The sequence below is a fragment of the Ammodytes marinus genome, assembly GCF_949987685.1.
Source record: "Ammodytes marinus genome assembly, chromosome: 3".
Classification (NCBI taxonomy): Eukaryota; Metazoa; Chordata; class Actinopteri; order Uranoscopiformes; family Ammodytidae; genus Ammodytes; species Ammodytes marinus.
Window position 1 is genome coordinate 21,183,672 of NC_137232.1, and position 21,915 is coordinate 21,205,586.

A 21,915-nucleotide genomic window follows, 5' to 3' on the forward strand; every position below is an offset into this window, starting at 1 on the left:
CACAAAGCGAACATATATGCCGTATTGTCGGTTTCGGTGAGTTAAATCTGACTACCATGTCAGCTGATCCAAAGGGATTCCTCATAGCTGTGTTACAATTTCAATAGATTACTTATCTTATGTGAGTGTTAAAGCTCTACAAAAGGAACAGTGAAGAATTCAGCTCAGTTGGTCATCATATGTTCCCATTGCAAAACATTTTGAAAGTGTTCACAGGGTCTTAAAGCAGTAGTGACCCCGCATTGCATTGTTACATTATTGATATCAAAGTATTTGGGGGAAAATATGTTCATGTTAGACAATGTCACAATATTTCAACATTATCCCTCATTGCTATATACTATACAGTATATCTTTGTTGTCGTGGTGTAATATCGCAATATTGTTGAAGGAACTTTTTATATGGCCTCCGCCTCCCGTGTAACCGCCTGCCCCTTACTTCCATCCTTTTTCATCACCCATCCATCCTCACATCCTTCTTTTCATCCATCAGTGCATCCGTCATTACGAACAAGCTTTTTCTATTCCTCCCTTATATTATCTTCATAGCGCCTCTGTGCCGTCTATGTTTCTCTCATAGATCCATCTAGGCGTCCCTGTATCTCCAGTTTAAGAGATGGCGATGACAGTTTGGAGAGCTAGCAGCAGACCAAATGAGTCTGTCTAGCTGTGACCAGACCCTGGTGGAAGTGCTGGCCTCGCCGTCAACGTGTGACACGGGGAAGCGGCTGGAGCTGCCAGACAAAACCAGTCAAGTGCAAAACTAATCTACCTATCCTATTTGTCTGAGAGCAGCAGAGGCAGGAGACGGAGGTGGTATAATTGTGTGCCTCGGTGTTATAAGTATTGCCGCCCCGCTTTTTTTCTTGCTTCTCATCCCCTCTATATGGAAGCCATGATTTCACAGCCCATTCTTTTTTGCAGTGCTCTGTCTATCTCAAAGCTGTTTTAAGATTTCACAGACATGCTGATAATTGAATGAAAAACAGGTCCTGTGTAGGTCGGTTTTGTGTTTGTAGGGGTGTGTGTGTACGTGGAGCTCAAAGCCTGGCTGCATTTTATGAGCAATAAGCTGTTGTCTGTGATCCTCTGTGGATGCATAGATAATGCCCGTCTTAGTCAGCAGACTGGGAGCCTAGTATATTATAAAACTGCGCTCGGGGTAATTGACTGTAAGGAGGCGAGACGAAAGAATAGATTCAAAAAGCTGCATTGGGAAAATTGTATACATTGATGCAGCCATAAAAAAAAATTCAACACATTATGTCTCTATCCAGCGTGAATTTGAGTTTACACTTTAACACAGTCTGTGAGATGAAAATGTGTCACCCCAGTGAACAACAGTTATGACTGTAAAATATCTTTGCATTATATCAGCACCTTCCCATTCACTTTGCCCTTCTGACCAAAGCACCTATGTAGTTAAAATGTTAATGAGTTGGATCAGTTTAATAATGTCACCAGAGCTAGGCTCATCAATCATGGTTTCATATCGAATATCATAATGCTGACGTGACTACGGACTCAATGCAAATTAGGAGTCATTATGCCCCTAGCTTTAAGAAAACGGTGGCTTAGTATGATGCCTAGAAATTGATTGCAGGCTACATACTGTACATCATAACTGCCTTCCATCTTTAAGTTTCCCTTTATACTTTCCTTTCAAAAATTGTTATGCTCCTTGACTTCATAGCTGCTTTCCCCACACGTCTCTTTTGAACGTGCTTCTTCTCTCCAGACATTTCCTTTTCAGTTTTGCACGGCAACTTGCTGTCGTTTTTTCCTTCAGTTGTCTGTTTCATGTGTTTTTTCCACACACATTACAGTACACACAAGCAAGAGCACACACACACACACACACACACACACACACACACACACACACACACACACACACAACGCTAGCAGTGGTGACGTTGCCTTTGTTGCAATGAAGATAATGCTGTCACTCCCATCTAGATGTTAGTTTGGATGGGTTAAACCAGGATGGCAGAGCGTAGCAGGTCTCTGTGTGTGTGTGTGTGTGTGTGTGTGTGTGTGTGTGTGTGTGTGTGTGTGTGTGTGTGTGTGTGTGTGTGTGTGTGTGTGTGTGTGTGTGTGTGTGTGTGTGTGTGTGTGTGTGTGTGTGTGTGTGTGTGTGTGTGTGTGTGTGCGTGTGCCTGTCTGTCTGTCTGTGAGTGAGTGTACTCCAAATTTCTGTATAAGAGAAATTTGGAGTTGAAAATGTGCTATATCACAATTAACTGTACATAAATATAATTTTACAAGAGTTGCAAAATAGCAGGAGCTATTTAGGACACACCTGGTTCTAACCTCTATAATAATTTAATATTCCATAACGGTTAGACATTGAGGGTATGAAGATTTTTTTAAACGAATTCAGGTGTGGGAAAAATACTTTAATAATGTTTTACCAGCAAGTCTATACACTTTGCATTTATATACTGTTTTTGAAGATTTCATTCATATACAACCTTCCCACTATAGCTACTTTACATACTGTAAGTACAAGGGTGCAGGACCGAATCCTCTGATGTCCCTTGGAACACTTACACACATACGAAAAAATAAAAACATACATAAACATGTCATTCGTGCCAAATTTAGTTAGAATTAAGCATGTCTCAGGGAGGTCAGCAGTTCATGCTACAGTCAAATCACAGTCTGATAAAAATACATAATCCTAGCGTCTTGCAGTAAGTTAGTTAGTCACACACTAATCTCTCCCAGGAGCAGCGCTGATCCAAATATAATACTGCAAATTCTTTTATCTTTTTGTTTGTGCGTACGCGCCATGTTACGTGCTTCATATTTTTTCTCGCGGCCCCATTTCCCTTTTTCATCTCAGCCTATATGCTCAATGCAGGTTGAGATTACATAATTTGACTTCCCATCTCAGGAGAGTGTCTACAATTCCAAACAATTTAGGCACACAAGTATGGTGCATGCATTGTGTGTTTAAAAGCCATTCATTCTCTTGTGTATGTGTGGGGGAAGTTATTGCCCACTTTTGTGTATCCCTTTTATCTTACACAGCATACAGCAGGCCTCATCCATTCCTAATTAGTGTGTGATCGATAGCTGGTTGTTGTGATGCTGTGTGTGGGGAGCCGTGTCAGAGCATGGGGAACAGTGACATTTCAGCGGACAGGGATTACTCTGTTGACCTTATTGTTGTGATTAGAATTCAGCCCCAGTTTCCCCCGGAGAGGACCTCACGGTGTTCACACTGCGCCGGTATGCTGGAGGTTGTTCAAAACTTGTTTCTCTAATCTGTTGTACACCTCTGAAACATCCTCAGCAAGCAAATATTTTTTGCTTGCTGAGCAAACCTCTCTCCTATTCTCTACAAGTGTCGCGGTATCTCGCTTTTAAATTATTGCTACTTCCGTCTTTACATGTTAAATGAACCTGCTATGTTTCAACTCTAAGACTATGCATCTCAAGATGTGCAACTTGCTTCTGTGTGTGTGTGCACCATGCATGTCTGAAGTTATGAAATAATGAACAAAATGACAGCTCTTTGCAACTTTTTTTTTAATCCTTCGACAAGCCAATTTTTTGTCTTTTTTGATTTTCTGATGTTACGGTGACAACAGGCAAGCAGGACCCAGATGCAGAAAGTTTCAAGTGAGGGTAATTTATTGTCCAAAAAAAACACAACTCCAGAAACGCAAAAAGGCACAAAGGCAAGGCACATGGACAGACTCACCAACAGGTACAATGCTCGGACAGGGAACAAAGAAACACTGGGAGTTATATACACACACAAGACAGGGTAGACAACGAGGGACAGGTGAAACACATTAGGGAAGGGAGCAGTAATCAAACAAGAGGGAAGCTTGACAGGACATGGGGAGGAACAAGACAGACGTACCAAAATAAAACAGGAAACCCGGGTAACACCAAAACAAGACAAAGACAGACCATGACAGTACCCCCCCCCCCTAAAAGGTCGACTTCCAGGCGACCACACTGGAAAGAAAAAAAAAAGTCAAACCCAAACAGGGTGGGTGTAGGGGAGCCAGGAGGAGGGAAACAAAAAAAATGGCCTGGGGCAGAGCACGGGGGTGACCGGCTGGTCAGGGAACTGGAGTGGGGCAGTTCACAGGGTGACCGGCTGGCCAGGGAACAGGAGTGGGGCAGAATGGAGGGGTGTCAGGCGGGCGGCCAGAAAAAGGCCCCGGCAGGAAGCTTCAGGCGGACGGCCTGGGGGGCAAACAGGGGCAGAGTGGAGGTGACCGACGGCAAAGACGATGAGGGCTCAGTCCCTCTGGAGGCCTGCAGCGACGAAGACGAAGGTGAGGAACCCTTTCTGGAGGCCAGCCTCGGCCAAGAAGAGGACGATGGAACCCTCCTGGAGGCCGGCAGAGGCGAAGGTGATAAACCCCTTCTGGAGGCCAGCCTAGGCGAAGACGAGGGCGATGGAACCTTTCTGGAGGCTGGCAAAGGCGATAAACCCCTTCTGGAGGCCGGCGGCAACGACGAAGGCACCCTGCTGGAGGCAGGCAGCGTCGACGACCCACAGGTAGCCGGCATCGGCGAGGACGGACCCCCGCAGGACACCGGCAAAGGCAGAATCACTCAGGCGGCCGGCCACGGCGAAGGCAGGCCCCCGGAGGAAGGCAGGGCAGAGGGCGGTCCCCCTCAGACAGGAGCGACGGGCGGACCCCCTTGGGCAGGAACAGGGGGCTGGGCCCCTCGGGCAGGGGGCGAGACCCCTCAGGCAGGAACAGGGGGCTGGGCCCCTCAAGCAGGAACGGAGGAGGAGACCCCTCGGACAGGAAAAGAGGAGATCCCTCGAGAGGAGGAGACCCCTCGGACAGGAACAGAGGAGATCCCTCGAGAGGAGGAGACCCCTCGGACAGGAACGGAGGACGGTCCCCCTCGGGCAGGAGCAGGGGGCGGTCCCCCTCAGGAAGGCGAAGCGGCCGGTCCCCCTCTGGAAGGCGAAGAAAGCAGGCCTCCCCTGGCAGGCCTGGAGGGCGGGTTCCCTCACGAAAACGTGGAGTGGGCTCACAAACTGGACAGTGTTCTTGTGGTTGCTTGAGTTCCTTCAGGAGCTGGCAGCTAGCATGCTGGGGCTGGTAGCTAGCATGCTGGGGCTGGTAGCTAGCATGCTCGGGTTGGTAGCTAGCATGCTCGGGTTGGTAGCTAGCATGCAGGGGTTGGTAGCTAGCATGCTTGCTGCTGGAGGCCGGGGACTGGAGCTTGCTGCTGGAGGCCGGAGGCAACTCGGGAGCTGGAGAGCACTGAGGAAATGGATGGCAATCCAAACTCACCACCCCCACTCTGATAGTCCTTAAGGCAGGAGGAGGCTGGTAGCTGGGGCCCAGGGGCTGTGGCTGGAAGCAGGCTGTGGCTGGAAGCAGGGAACCGGAGGCAGTGGCTGGAGCGTGGAGGCTTAGGACGGTCGCACAAGTCCGGTGGCAGTGGCATATAGCTCTCAGGCCAAAAAACTGTGGGGTTGAGAAGCTCGACTGCCCACTCGGGTAAGGCGCCCTCCAACTCGGGCTTAGCAGCGACAGCCTTGTATGTACGCCCCAACACATGCACCTGCTCCTTCCTGCTGGGAATGTTCTCCCAGCCGTCCATGGCACTGATAATAAAAAATAACATATCTTCCAACTCACAGCAAAAAAGAGCTTCTGCTGGGTCCAATCTTGGTCCGAGCATTCTGTTACGGTGACGACAGGCAGACAGGCAAGCAGGACCCAAATGCAGAAAGTTTCAAGTGAGGGTAATTTATTGTCCAAAAAAACACAAAAACTTCAGAAACGCAAAAAGGCACAAAGGCAAGGCACATGGAACACAGGGAGAGACTCACCAACAGGTACAATGCTCGGACAGGGAACAAAGAAACACTGGGAGTTATATACACACACACAAGACAGGGTAGACAACGAGGGACAGGTGAAACACATTAAGGAAGGGAGCAGTAATCAAACAAGAGGGAAGCTTGACAGGACATTGGGAGGAACAAGACAGACGTACCAAAATAAAACAGGAAACCCGGGTAACACCAAAACAAGACAAGACAAAGACAGACCATAACATCTGATTTGTTATGTAATCTTCAAATACACACAGAGACGCAGACAACTATGCCACACCCCTCCTCCGTGTTTTTGGTGTCCCTATTGAACTGCAGTTTAAGTGCAAAAGTAAAAAGAGAGGTTGAATAAAGGAAGAAGAACTCTCCTCTGTTTACTCTACTCCTCTTTTCCTTGTTAGAGACTGAAAGAGAAAGTAAAAAGGGAGCGTTGTGGTTTTGAAAAAGATGAACGCATAGTCACATTCTGCATCCACTGGTCTGAAAAGCCATATATAAATATCTGTGAATAATTCAGTGACCCAGACATTGTTTCTGGAATGACACATCACAGGAGAGTTTCTTAAAGCTTTTAGCACCTCAAACCAAATTATGATCATTGTCATTGTATTGGATAGCAGCAGAAATATGATTTATATCTAAAAAGTTGCACAAATATAACAAAACTGCATGCAGTGTTAAAAAATCCCATAAGAGTAAGTGGGAAAATATAAGTTTTTTAATATGTGTTTTTGTAGCTAAACCGAAATGGTGAGTAAGGCGGCCTGAGCTGAGCTAAAGATTAACGGTTGAGTACAATATGTGTCATTTACCACTGCTTTTAAAACCCTACACAGTCATCTGAGGGCAGCAAGGCAGGCACTATACGAGTGTTCTCTCTGCAGCTCCTGATTAAAAAGTGCCATGCCAAAGTGCAGGACCATTCCCCATAGTGATCCATTGTTGATTTAGGACTAAATCATGTAGAAGGCTGCTGCAAAATCAACCACATTTCTGTTTCACTATTATTTATTTCAACATTTATTTCTGTAATTTCATTTTACTACAGATGAAGTAACTGAGCATATGGATAATGTGTGGATGACTGTGTTGCAAGGAAAACATAATGACCAGACGTTAGGGGATAAATTCAACCAAATCATCTGCCGTTAGCTGCATGATAGTTATGCCATCTGTTTGTACCTCACCTTTTTGAACCTGCGGAAAACGGAATCAACAATACCGTTCTTTATCCATCCACACCGATCTGTTGTGTTTGTCTGTTGCAATATTTCATCTCTCCAGTGGAGCTGAAGCTTCATTTATTCACCAAGCTTTTCCATTGGACTTATGGCACATTTTACCTTCCATAATTTGTCAACCTCAGCCAAGCTTTTTTGCATTATTTCTATTTATGTGGAAATTGTAAATAGGTGGATGAAAACTTACTTAGTGTGATTATCACAGCTGCTTAAAAATAAGTGTAAAACAAGAGATGTAGCTGGCTGAGATGGTAAACATTGGCCCAGTGTGTACTCCGCCCAAATCTGTACTTAAGCGTGCATAATAACGTTTCATGCACAAATCCGTGATTTTTCATTATTGTTTTACCTGAATTTGTTCAATTGACACACATCAATGGCAAGTAGCAATATGGGCACATCCCAAACAGGCTGTGCACTAGTAATTAATGTATTCAACTTTGGGTAGTGAATGTCTAAATCCTACCTCATAATGTCAAAAGTTTGTAAAAATGTTTTGAAATATCTCACTTGTGGATGTTTGCCAAATAATTGTGTTGGGTTTGTCATGTTGTGCTGACAGATAAGGTGCTCCTTGTCTTCCACCAGTTTCAATCTTTTTCATCTAGCTCTTGTTCTAAAGTTCTAACTTTAATGTCACACCATTTTTTTTCTACCTGAGCCTCAGTCCATGTTTTAGGGGAAACAACATTCACAGTGGCAGTTATTGAAGCCCAAGCCTTTTCTTAAACCATTGCCTGAAAGGAAACACAAATGTTTCCTTTTCTGGCTTCCTCCTACACTAAATGTATTGTCTCAATTTCGTCAGTCGCAAAACATTATTTCTTTGGGGGCCATTTGTCTCCCTAACACATCTGGGCTAAAGTAAAGCATGGCCTTAAAAAATAGAAATTTGCTGATTGCAAATGGTGGGTGAAGCAGCTGTCACTTTATAAACCAATCATTGACTAACATACGCACAGTGGTGATCATACAGAATATTAACAAAAATAGAAAAACCTATCAGTACAGGCTATTAAAATTGCAAGAAATGGATGTCCGCTCTCATCATGCACAAACATGTATTGTATCAGCCTCGCTTTGTAATTGTGCATCCACTCGTTTATTTATTTCTCGCTCAATCGTGTCTCACCAAGTCATGGATGCTTGTCCGAGGGCCATAGCCGTTGATTGCCAGTGCAGTATTGTCATCAGCAACACTTGCCTAATCGCTGGGTGACTGGCACACATCTGGGATATGACACAGTAACTGCAGGGGCGGTATAATGGGCCACCAGCAGCAGGTGAGGGCGCAGGATTGTGGATTTAGTCGCAGCGTTTTGGTTCTAGCCGGAGGGGATGGAGTCAGTTGGTGGTGGGAGAATTGCAAACCTGTCACACCTGTTTGAAGTCCGCTCAGCTTATCAGAGAGTTTTTCCAGCTCACGGAACACAGCCAGCCTGTCACCTAGGAGAGGAGAGGAGAGGACAGGAGTGGAGAGGATTCGTTATGGCAAACACACACACACACACACACACATACACACACACACACACACACACACACATTGGATGCGGGGAAGGGATAATGGTATAATGGTTACAGTAGTGACAGAGGAGGACAGCTGTGGAGTGATGGCGGTTAAAATGGAGATGGAGTGGTGGAGGGTTGGATGGCACCGGGGGAGCATTCCAGGCGTACCAATTCCTCTGTAGCCTCCCACTGCTGCCAGCCTAGTGATAACATGCATGAGTAGACCTCAGGTGAAAGAAGATGGGAAGCTGAGGAGGGGGGTTAGGGGGAAGTAGGGGGGAAGTTGACAGATTGAAAGGAAGCAAAGTGGTCTGAAAGCTTCCAACATCCTACATCCCCTCCAATCGTCACAGGGGGGGCCTGCTGAGGATGTTACTGTTCATTAAAATTGCAGCATGTTTACATAAAAGTAACTCAGCCTTGCGCTGCCTTGACCTCCTACGTCATTTCCCCCTCTCACACGACACACGTACAAACAGTAGTTCATTGTATTTACAGATGAGCAAGCAATGCGTTCAATTGTCGATTAAGATGCAGTATGTAGTCTTTATTCTCCACTTCATTGCCATTGTACATGACTTCATTTCATAAACTGCTTTTAATGTAAATTACAACATTCATGATCCACTCAAGTGCTGCAGATGTGAAACTCGTTTAAATTTCTTGAAGTTATTTCCCTGAGCTGGCTAGCATTTTGTCAAATGAAGCGAAAGTTGCACAGCCATGCGCAGCACACACACACAAACACACATGCATGCACACTATTCACCTTTCAGCTACTAAATTGATGTGCTACTCTGTTGTGTAGCTTTTGAATGATTCAACACCATTCTATGGTTCATTTGCTGGCTGATTCCCTTTGTCAGGGTGGGTTTTCTCAATATTCTGCTGATGATCCCTCCCTGCGTCTCTGCAAGGGGAGCTGCGGGGCTTGATGCCCTCGTGCCTATTTACCCTCTCAGCCTCTTCAGCAGCAGAACTGACGTTGCATAAAGCATCAGAGATGGCACATACAGAGCTCAGAGGGGAGAGATGAATAGGGACGCTGAATGTAAAATATTTTTTTTAAAGTAGAAAGAGAGGAGAACTGAGTCGGGCGCCGACCAAAAAAGACTCACCATTGTTTCATTGTAAAGCTCTGGCGAAGGAGGAAACGTGACAAATGGAAGGGAGCGCATGAGTGTAGTTGTGAGAGAGTTGGGTGTTCATGGTGACTGAATTGATAAGGCCCCCGCCAGGTGTATGCTGAGCCAAAATGGCCGATGTGACATCCTTCCTTTTCAGTCCCGGGGGCTTTTCTTGGCGCTGCCTCTGACAGGGCAATGCATCTCTACAGGAGTGGCCCGTTACCAGTATGGCTCTCTCAATAGTTCAGGCTGGATTGCCTTTAGTAAAAAAATATGGCTTTTCAGTAGAGAAAATGTTCAAACCTCCAGTGTAGGGTTCTTCACCAATGCTGTTGAATGGATTTTTCTTGTTTTAACAAAAATCAGCACAGCTCTGGCAGGCAACATAAATATTCCAATTATGTTATATCTTTTTTAAAAGCATATCCCTAACGATCTGCCTTACCAATCAACCTGCAATAGTTAACTTGGAGGCGTCTATTGGGTCTATTTACCCCTGTCTCAACAGAATGCTTTCTTTAACAAATGACACGGATGTAATTACAGAAACCAAAATATCGTTTGATATAACCTCTGGCCATCTAGTCACTGATTATTCCATTACACCTGCTCTGTGCTCATGGATTAGCTCTAATCAGAACTGTTGGAATGTATAATCCACTTGAAAAAAAAAGGCTATTATGATTTAAACTGCTGTAATCTGATCTAATTTCTTTCACTGTCTCCTCAATTACTTCATCATTCAGCTAATCTCTAAAGGCATCTTCTATCCACACCGAAATTTTGGAGTTTGAAACTGCTGCAGTAAAATAACATACGTTTTCATCACTTACAGGAATATTTGTGTTTACTATAAACTCAAGACAACACCATCCAAATGCACATGGATAAATTAATAACACGTGTGAGAGAAATCATTTGAAGAAATAGAAAACGTTTACTGAATGTCTGGAGGAGAGGGAACTGATATATGCTGTATGCTAGATATGTTGTTGTGATAGGGCTCATTGACTGCACAATGGTTTCTTTTTGAATGTCTATGACCCCCCCTGTAGGGAAAAGGTTGTTAAAATGCTAAAATCTGAACGCCTGGAGATAACCATTGTTGCACAGATCATTATTTATCCAGTTAGACAGACACTGTACAATAGGCACTGACATTGGGAGACTTAATAACTTGCTGTTGACTTTCAGATTCAAATATTATTGGGAAAAACTGGCCCTGTTTTCCTGGTAGGCAGCGAAAGCAAGGAGAATGTCTGTTTATTTAATGCAGCATTTGGGCGAAAAGAGCAAGTAGCAAATAAAACTAGAACTGCAAGCAGTTGTGAACGGGGGCCAAGCCTCCCACGTGACTCGGGATCGGGCGTCGTCGTCCGCGGCGCCGGCCCCTCGCTTCACGGAATCCGGAGATGTAAAGTTTTTGAATGTGTGATGTTTGGTGTGGAAGTTATAGCCCCACACGCGTTTTCTTTGCTTTTTGTGGTTTTGGCGCCCCCTATGGATGACATCCGCCAAACTATGTTAGATGGAAAGATGCAGCTCAATGTACCGAACAAGTGGATGTCAAGTTTTTGAATGTGGGATGTTCGGTTTGGGAGTTATAGACCAAAAGGCAAAACAATTGCAGAGAAAGATGCTCAAGTGGATAAGGAGATGTATACTTTTTGTGTTTTTGGCGCCCCCTTTTGACAAAATTTTTCAAATTTTTTTGAGGATGTTCATTAGGACAGTACGACCATATTTCTAAAATATTGTCTTGATACGTTGTATAGTTTTGGATTTATGATCACTTACGTACAAGGTATTACAAGGAAGCTAATCGGCGAATCTTTAAAGCGCTACCGTTTGGTCTTCGGATGGTCGTAGAAAAATTATTTTACCAACTTTTGCTCGTGGGAGTCATTAGAGCATAATGCTTTTGGTTTCGTCCAAATCGGGCGAAAACTGTAGGAGGAGTATGTTTTGGTGACTGACACAGTTTTTGCGACGTAGCAAAAAATCTATCCTATCGCAAATGGGCGTGGCCTATCTCAAAAGATGCAGCTGACTTGTGGGCATCTGTGGATATAAAGTTTTTGACTGTCGGACGTTCTGTGTGGGAGTTAAAGCCTCAAACGCGTTTTCCGTTGTTGTAGCACCACCTAGTGGCCGGGATGTCTGAATTGTTTCGTCTGTGTACCAGGCACGGACCTGGATCTAGTCATGCAAGTGGCATGTCCCAGCCCTTTACGGTTTGGGCTGCAGCACCATTTTAAATAAAAAGAAGAAGAAATGTTCCATATCGAAAAATCGAATCTTTAAAGCGCTAGCGTTTGGTCTTCCGATGGTCGTAGAAAAATTATTTGACCAACTTTTGCTCGTGGGAGTCGGTAGAGCATAATGCTTTTGGTTTGGTCCAAATCGGGCGAAAACTGTAGGAGGAGTATGTTTTGGTGACTGACACAGTTTTTGCGATGTAGCGAAAAATGTATATATACGGAAATGGGCGTGTCCTATTTCAAAAGATTCAGCTGACTTGTGGGCATCTGTGGATATAAAGTTTTTGACTGTCGGACTTTCGGTGTGGAAGTTATACACGTTTTCCTTTTTTTGTAGCGCCACCTAATGGTCGGCATGTCTGAATTTTTTTGTCTGCGTACCAGGCACGGACCTGGATCTAGTCATGCAAGTGGCATGTCTCAACCATTTATGGTTTGGGCTGCAGCACCAGTTTTACGTAAGGAATAATAATCCCTACAAGAACAATAGGGTTCCCTGCCCAGCAGGGCTATGGAACCGCGTTGCTCTGCAAAACGCGGTCCCAGGCCCTTCTCGGGCTTGGCCCCCTAATGAGTTTGTGCACGCACTGTTAGATTGGGGCTATATTTTTTATTTGCATGCTTTTAGGAACTGTAAAAACAGTTAGAGTGGCTATTAGCTAAAAGGATAGAAACAGAACTCTTACTTACCAACAATACCATGAGGTAGTATTAGTTCATAAACTGAAAAGATTACAATAAAATGTAACTTAATCTCCATCAAACATAGAGAGCTTAACGTTATAAATTAGGCCTCATATACAGATGAGGAGTTACATTATCCGAATGACAGTTTACTCCCACAAGATAGAACTTGAGATACACCTTCAAGGACTCAGGTTACTCAAAGACAGGGGTTGGGGGAGATAACAAGGAAGGCAAAATGCTTATGCAGTGATGGGTTCACATGTGAAATCCATATGGAGGAGCTGCTACCGGCTGTTGAATGAACATTCCACTGTCGGAGTCAGTGGGGAACATACGGAGATTCTCTGTAATTGCCTTGACAAACAAGGAGAAGCGCTGTGACATTTCTAACCTGTTTGAAATGTCACAGTGGTTCAGTGGCAGACTGCTCGTCTCAATGACACCACATAGAACTGAATCAAACCTCAAAGAAAGATTGTTATCTGAAATGCTGAGAAAATCTCTGTAAGAGTACATGTACATTTGAATGCCATGTATGTATGTGTAGTTATACATCATACATGTGTTTGAATATGTAAACATGTCTGTCTTTCTCATATAGGTGTATGTCATTACTATATACACATATATACAGTACATTATGTACAGTGATGCCTACAACTGACAGCACGTATCATAGTCTCCCTGGAAATCACGTTCATATTGGATGATACTGCGAGGCACTATTGAAATCAAATGCCAGCGGTCAGTGGCAGTGTAGGAAAATACTGTGCCCTTATGTAGTGAGGCAGAAACTAACAGTGTTGATTTGGCAGTGTTTTCTGCACTTTTGGGACATGTAACGTTCATGCCAGAGACCAGAATTTGCATCCCATCATCCAATAACTGTACACATTTCAACCACAGTCTTTCCATTACTTCACAACAGAAATCAGCCAATATCAGTGAGGTCCTTTTCTCTGTGATGTTCAGTTATGAAGCCATGTCTGAGTGTGAGTAGTATCTCACACCTTGCATTCGAGATCAGTAATTGATCTAGACGGGTTTCCACCACCTGCCAGGGTCGCCTCAGGGTTCACACACACACACACACACACACACACACACACACACACACACACAACATGTCATTTTCTCCTGGTACTGTAATGATCTAAACACAGCCAACTCAGGCACAAGTTGTCACTCAGTCGCATCACAGCTGATCCGATGTCAGATTGCGTTTAACCTCTACAACGCATGTGACCTGGCAGACTGTATGGCTGCCCCTGGGGTCAAATTGTGCAAGCTGTAGATCATTAGTGGCTGTGTTGATGCTTGGCTGGCACTGACACCAGCAGACTACTCCAGATTCCCATACCCTATTTTCCCGGAAATGTTTACCTTTTCACTGTTGTGCACAAAGGGGTTTACCGCAAAAGTCTCTTCTTTTTTAAATCAACCCTCAACCCCTTTTCCTTTGTTTTTTTCTATCTCATTTTCGCCCTCCCTGGTTTATTTTGCTCCTTAAATCAACCATTCCCCCAATCTCTGGATGTTAAGCCGTTTACGAGAGAAGGTGGAAAACAGCAGTGGCGAGGCCTGCACAAAACACCGGTATAGAAGTGATCCAATTTGGTGTGGGCAGTAAATTGTACGGACATCTGCGCACTGCAAGACGTGGAGCCGAGTGGCCAGGCCAGGCTGTATGCATATCTCTGCCTAGCTACACTGCTGACAGGGCACAGAAACAGCCGTGGAGGGTTGCCAGGCCAGGCAGGCAGCACAGCTCACAAGAGAGAGAGACCATGGATTGGTCTCCGTCTCCGTATCTGACTCTTTAACCACTGAGGATATTTCCCCGCCGCGTTGCAGAAAGAGCAAGAGGGGGCAGAAGCAAAAGGATGTAGGGGGACATAAAGGAGGAGTGAGAGAAGGAGACAGGTAGTCTGGCCCTAAAAATTCATCCAGTTTGCGAGAGACTAGGCGAGTTTAAGAAATTAATGGAAAAGTGTTAGAAATCTCACCATGAGAATCATATAAATATCCTGTGATTTCTGTAAATGGTCTTCACTTCTAGATCTAATAACTAACTACATACAACTCTGGCTTGTAACATAACAAAAACAACAGCATTTTTAGCCTGATGCAAACTGCTGTGCGTACTAAACAGCCAACCACAGCCGCAACTAATGTGGCTTTTACTCACAACAGTAGCAGCACACAGCCCCAGGCCCTGAATCTCTCCTCCTCGGCCCCACAGGACGCTTCTCCAGGCCGGGCTAATTGAACAGATTACAGACCTTCCCTCCTTTTTACTCTAATTAGCATGAGTGTGCCTTGGACTGAATGGGTCTGGAGGAGGTCTCAGCCCTCCACTCTTTGCAGGTGATTAAGATCTCCTTCCACACAATCACTCTGGTCAGAGCTTCATTAACGACTTGGCTGACTTTTATCCCAAACTCTTCTGGTTGCTGCCTCCCCCGAGGAGTTTGGGTTCTTAATTTAGCTTCACCCGCAGCGTGAAGATCTTTGTCTGGATTGGAACATCTTTCTTATAGATTTCTCAGCTCCTGCAAAGAAAAAGCTTCTCCTTGTGTCCACTATTCCTTTTCAGATGTATCCAGGCTATATTGATTTTGATTCATTTTTACCGTCCCCTTACTCCTACATGGTCTTACAAATTATTATCTTCATCAGCAAACGCGTGGCTGTAATCACTCTGATTTCTGCAGTGATTGTCATTAGCAACTTTTTCATCTTCCTCAACTTCTTTGCTGTTACACTCTTCCTCCTTCTCCCTCTGCAGTACCATCGCGTCCCCCTTCACCAAATGTATCTGCGTTGGTTTTTCCGCCCTCACAGTTATGGCCCTGTGCATATTCTGGTCTTTTCTGTAATTGCAGGTTTGGAATCAAGGCTTTATGATTCATTCTTAATATGAAATGCAGTCTACCACCGAACGATCCGTTTAGCCTCTGTAAACCGAGCTGTGGATTCAAACAGTTTGGTAAGTCTGAGACTGCACCCACACTATATACTGCAAACTGGAAGCCAATGTGCCTCCCCTTTTAAATGAATCTAATAGCTGTGAGTGCAGCTGCATATTCATTGGACAAGATTCAGACTCACAATTCATTTCACACTTCGTTAGCAAGTGAAATTGTTGGCTGGATATATACAGTATGGAAGGGAAGATCAATTTATTACAGGCAGGCATGAGTGTGGCGCACAATCCAATACAGCCGCTGCTGTGGGTTCGACGGATTGTGTCAACACAATTACAGAAACATGATACAGAGGTGCATGGTTATGCCTCGTAGCACATGAACACATATCTTACTCAAACGTACACGTGCCGATGTCTGCGCATGCACATACAGATATAGTTGAGTTGGAAATGAAAACACCCAGAAATACACACACACACATACACACACACTCCTATTCACTCACTCAGTGATTTGAATGGAGTAAATCATCATTGTGTTTAGGAAGGAGATTGATGGTCGGTCTCAATGGTTGGGCCCCCCTTTCTTTTTCAGAATAGCAGGTCAGTCGTCCAGTTAAGGATTCGAACTCTATTGTGGCCATCTGACATCTCTATTCATCATTGCTTCTGCATCCTGCTGCTGCTGTCCCAAGGCACAGCCTCCTTTGTGTGGCACTTTGTGTGTGTTTTGGCATATGTGGGGGAAAAGGTGCTTGTCCACATTGGATTGACAGTATGAATATGTCAAAAGTCAGAGATGTACCATACTTTTTTTAGATTGTGATTTATATCCTTTTATAACAGCATCTCTGTGTATATTAGTTCACTCTAGGACTGTTTTTATGGCAATATAGAATTGGTGTATGATTTCTCTGCCTCAGTTTGATCCAGGTTCCTTTCATTCATCTGGTGTTCACCTCTTAAGTTCTGTTTTGGGTCCTGGGTTCCTTTAACAGCTTAAAAAATATATTATCATTTGTTTTATCACGTTGGTTCTTTGACTTATGTATTGAGAATTTGTGGATGAAGAATATTTTTAATGATGAAATGATTCATAGGTCTGCCACAATGAGTGACACATTACTTCTGTTTTGAGTGTAAGCAAACCCAGCCTTTATTATATATTCTGTAAATACAGCATTTTTTTTTAACTTCATCTCTATTGGTTGTTGCATAGTCCATATAACATTGTAACACATAAAATATGTTCATATTCTCCGATCAGAAGCTGTTATGATCATGTCCTTAATCAAATGTGCAAGCCCAGTTTGTGGCACTTTGTAAACAACATCGGGGTTGAAAGGAAGTCAGAAGAAAGGAGATGTATTAAAAGGTATTATAAGGTATTAAAGTATTTAAAAGGAAAGAAATTGTTGATTTCTCAATTAAGATGACTAGTTCACACAAACAGGGTGAGTGGGAGGTAAGCTAATGCCAGCAAAGCACAAATCACCATTGTGCAGTGTATGTATTTCTTAGTTAGTTTGCATTTAGTTTAGTTTGGGTTTTGTAGTACAATTTCACCATTTTACTTCATTAGCTTAGGATAGGATAAAGCAAAGCCCCTGAAATACACAGGAGATGTATCAAGTGTAATACAACAAGTCAGGAAAACTGACTGACCTGAAAGGGTTTTCTGGTCCGCTTTATAAATCCTCTACAGACGAGATTGAACAAGAGATACACAGGAACCCCCAGTCAGACAGTAATAGGTTGGTAAATGTTTACAATTTTTCCATTTACCCTTACATGGACGCATCACTTCCTTAAAGCCTATAGGACATAACACTCTTCGTGGCATCAGGTAATAGATAGTAAGGAGAATAGCCTATGTAGCAACTAGGGAGTCATGTAAATGGTAAAAGTGGTAAGGTCATACCTTATACAAAAGTTATGCGTCAAAGTATAAAGATTTTATTTCTTGACAGCCAGGATTTAGTCTTCTTCATGACAAAGACATGACCCAGTGAGAGAGCTGATTGTTCAGTCTTGTTTTCTTGCCTCTCGTGGCCCCGCGTCTCTCATAACCAGGGCGGACATTTTCCAATCTGCAGGTCCTGTCCAGGCCCCCAGGACTGTGCCTTCTCCGAGCAACCAGCATGGACATGTGGCCAACCCATTAGTATTGCATGGTGAGGGGTGGAGCTTATTTTCATACGGCCCGTAGGCAGATTTCCCTGTCCACACAGTACAAGCGGCGAACAAGATTGTGTCTCTGCAAAATTTTTCTGGATATCAATCATAGGCTCATACTTATCTTTAGACCATATACTATTAAAACTGAAGTTTTCTCATTTCAAAACGCCACATCAAGCGTTTTATTAGCCCAACGGCTTTTAACGGCTTTCAGTTTGTTTTCGCCAGGCTAGATGCTACAGAACGAGAATGATTCTACTCCCGCCTCCAGTCCGCTACGCTTGCCGCCCTCTTTCTTGATAGGTCCATAATGCAGCTACGTCGATGCTACGTCATGCTTTGGGCCGTATGGAATTTCCGGATTATACTTCCTTGTTGCTTCTCTGCGCCTATGAGCAGCTTTCATAGGAATGAATGGGCGCCATGTTTCAATACGGTGTCCATTTCTTTATATGTCCATGGTCCTGTCCTTGTACCACAGTCATGTTTCTGACGCTTCATTTTCTGTCGTCTGGTTCAGTTGCCCAAGTCTCCCCCCCTCCTCGGTTCTTGAAAAGAGGCAGAAGAAGGGAGAGGAAAAAGTGAGAGGGAGTAGTATTCTCCAAGGTCAATCTCAGTGTTTGTCCGTTAGAGTTGGTGGGTTCCTGACAAGGCAAAGACGGTTTCAATTTCTCACCGACCGACTGTCAGAAGCTCCCCTGTTTTTTAAACACCTGCGAGACAGATATAAGCCGAGGAAGATGTTGTCTCTGACTTTTTCCCGTATCATCTGAGGGGCATTCTTCTTCTTTTTCAGCCTTATCTCTCCGTCAGTAAAAATAGGCCTTCGGTGATTCCTGCCAGGGAGTTGGCTGCGGTTGGACTGTTCAGGCAGGCAGGCAGATGGAGAAAAAAGCTTTTCCCAGATACTGTAAATCTAGAACCTGGCTGATTTTGTCCACATGTGTCTGCCCCTCGGTGACTGGTAAATCCCATTGAATGGCAGTTTGACAGACACCGCACCTTTGCTTATTAGTAGAATGGGTGGGGGGGACAACACAAAGGGAAGAGTGATTGTTCCGAGGGGGCCTGGAGTTTTTCGCTGTGAACTTCCTCTGACCACCTCCTCAATCAAAAGTGCCTTAAAGGAAGTCATGGTCTTCTTCCTAGTTTGATGGAGACATGGATCAGAGAGCTTTGATGTGACGTGACGTAGACATCTCCATCTGGCGCATACTGACTTAGAGTGTGTTGCTGCTTTTATTGTTTTGTGAAACAATCCACAGAGCAGAAGGATGCCATGTCAAAACTGTGGAAAACAGCAACTTCAAAGAAAGTAAACTGTGTGTGTGTGTGTGTGTGTGTGTGTGTGTGTGTGTGTGTGTGTGTGTGTGTGCGTGCGTGCGTGCGTGCGTGCGTGCGTGCGTGCGTGCGTGCGTGCGTGCGTGCGTGCGAGAATGACCTAAACACCTAAACAATAATGGCCTCCTGTTGACAAGTTAATGGTGAGTTAATTGCCTGGTGAGCATATGAACTTATAGTCCTCTCATTCTCCAAGATAAAACCCCCTAAAGTAGCTTATCCTCCTTACGGGCATTCTGTTAATTCTACAACTCTTCACTTTACTTCACTATGGCCGATTAATGTTTGGGGAATTGGGGAGTAAAAGCAGAGGGGGAGAAAGGGAAGGACTGATGATAAGAGAGTGTGAAATGGCGTGGCAGCAATAGGCTTGACTTCTGCTGCCTCCTCTTTGGGGAGATCCCCACTAGCTCTGTCCCTATACTATAGTAGAAGGGACAATCTCAGCCAGGGGCCTTTGAAGTACTGCTCTGTTATTACATGGGTGAACTCATTTGCGCTGCTATTATACAATCTATGCACCATGTCCGAGGCAAGCTCCCATCCTTCACACAACCAAAAAAACGAGGCTGTGCCCAGTCGGCCGTGGAGAGCAAAAGGCAGTTGTGGATCACGGAGAGATTCCCAACAACTTCATCACTGGAGCATATCAGCATCACTTTTATGTTGCCAAATGCAAAGTGTTTGGCTTGCCACCCAAGAGATGCAAAGCCAGTTTCTAATCATAAGTTAACACTTGTTATAAAAATGCTCCGGAGTAAGTTTTACTCCTTCTGTGGATGAGATTGGTTTATCACTGACATTCAACGTGATGTCCATCTCGGAATATGTTAATAAGCAGCTGTCGCAAGAATAGACAGAATGCAGCATGAAGATATCATACCATGTTGATGTTAGACCCTTTTCAGCTTAGACACTGACATATGTGTGTGTGTGTGTGTGTGTGTGTGTGTGCGTGCGTGCGTGCGTGCGTGCGTGCGTGCGTGCGTGCGTGCGTGCGTGCATGCATGCGTGTGTATAATGATACTACACTACCACAGAATACCCGGAAGATTTTAATTTACAAGATATTGGTCAAAAATCTGATGTTTATTTTCATAAGGAATTTATTAATTAGTTTAGCTTGTCAACGAGCCAAATGTGACGTCAAGGAGAAGCTGTTTTAGTCTCAGAAAATGTACAAAATCCAAATATATTCCATTTATTCTCATGTACAGTATGACAAAGAAAAGCAGCAGCACCTCAAATGTAAGAAAGTAGAGGCAGCAGTTTTGGGTTTTTTTTGCTGAAAATATTAATCAATTATAAATTAATTTCATGCTGACTAAAAAATCAATTTATGAGTTTTAGCTTGAAAAAGTTCAATATGGGTTGATAATGTTAATGTTTCCAGGCAGTTATTTGTGTGCCCGTTGTTGTACTGGTACTGTACTGGTTTTATTAGAGAGGTCTAATATTCTGATATGAGGCTGGTATAGACGGCCAATAATGGTGTATTGTTGGAGTGAGCTACCTGTGCACTGTTTGGGATTCCTACAGCTCTGTTAACGGTATATGGACGTCTCCTATTGCAATACTTTGATTTCATAGGAAAACTTATTTTTGTACAATAAAAGCTGGTACATCTAACCTAACAGGGTGCCTATCGTGTGTTGGGAACCTACTTTACCTGATGCGGGTGCTAGAATCTGTATCTGGAAATACATTTATAATCAGGAATAACAGAAGTGGTTTAATAATTCACCTATATATTTTATTCTCTTTCTCTCCCTCTCTCTCTCTCTCTCTCTCTCTCTTTCTCGCGCGCGCTCTCCCTCACTCTCTCTCCTGCCATTTGCAAGGTCAGTGGGTGCAGAAGGTTGGGCTTTAGTTGTGTTCTGTCGTCGTCACTTTCTCCTCAGAGCTGGAGGCTGCGACAGATAGCGATAGCCGGCTTCCACTGAGAGAGAGCCGCCACAAACGCTGTGCCAGCCAGCCAGGGAGCAGCAGCAGCAGCATGCTTGTGTTGCGCTCAGTTTGAAATTTCCACATAACTGAAGGGCCGACTGGTCGTGTGGAAGCTGTGTAACGTGCGCAAGCCCACACTATAGTAACTAGGGGACGCACTTTACAGAGCCTATTTATTTTCCAGCTGACGTGGGAAGCGAGAGAGCGCCGGGCTGAACTGTTGGTGTGGGCATCTCTCCGTGTGCCGGGGAGGAAAGGGAAGGAAAGGAAAGGAGGGGAGAAGAGACGCGGTGTTGACCTTCTGGGATTTTAAGACATCCAGTGCGGCATTTTTATTTATTTTTTACTCTCGGGACTCAAGACTTCCTTTTGGCTGATCTGTGTGGACGGACTACACACTCAGAGCGATGACAGTACTGAATTATCCACCGGCTCTCTGTCATTTCTCCAGCGAAGCCTGTCCCACCACCACAACCCGCCCTTAAAATAAAAGCTGCTGTAAAACAAGTCAGCACCTTCGCCGTTGTCCATCAGCTGGAATTTACACTTTACAATGTCTTGAGACGCGACGGGGAAGCTGCAAAGATGATGACAGTGAGTATCGGCTCGTTGAGATCATGATGGCACTGGTGTTGCATCCCTGGCTACTTTTAGCTCGTCTCCCTGGGTGGGTTTGATTAAAGCAGCCGGTGACTTTAATTCTGACCGATAATAGTAGACCGAATGGGGGCGGGGGGGTCAGTCTGGTCACATCTGTAGTTAGGTGTCAACTGCCGTGTGATATTGGGCGTTTCTGTCACCGCTGTTGCCGGGGGATATCAGTTTCCTCTCGTGACTTTTTGGGGAAACATTACATCAT

General features: G+C 44.4%; 1 protein-coding gene across 2 annotated transcripts in view; it reads left to right on the forward strand.

Annotated features, from left to right (window-relative positions):
- schip1 (schwannomin interacting protein 1) overlaps positions 1 to 21,915 on the forward strand; it is a gene marked incomplete at its 5' end in the record, with an annotated part of 226,041 nt that overhangs the window by 164,369 nt on the left and 39,757 nt on the right. Inside the window, one exon of one of the 2 annotated variants that reach the window (XM_080053918.1) lies at positions 21,365 to 21,650. The exons of the other annotated variant lie outside the window; for it this stretch is intronic. Coding sequence (XP_079910044.1) covers positions 21,642 to 21,650 — 9 coding nt within the window. Of the gene's footprint in view, positions 1 to 21,364; positions 21,651 to 21,915 lie in introns of those variants that run through there. 2 annotated transcript variants of the gene reach the window in all.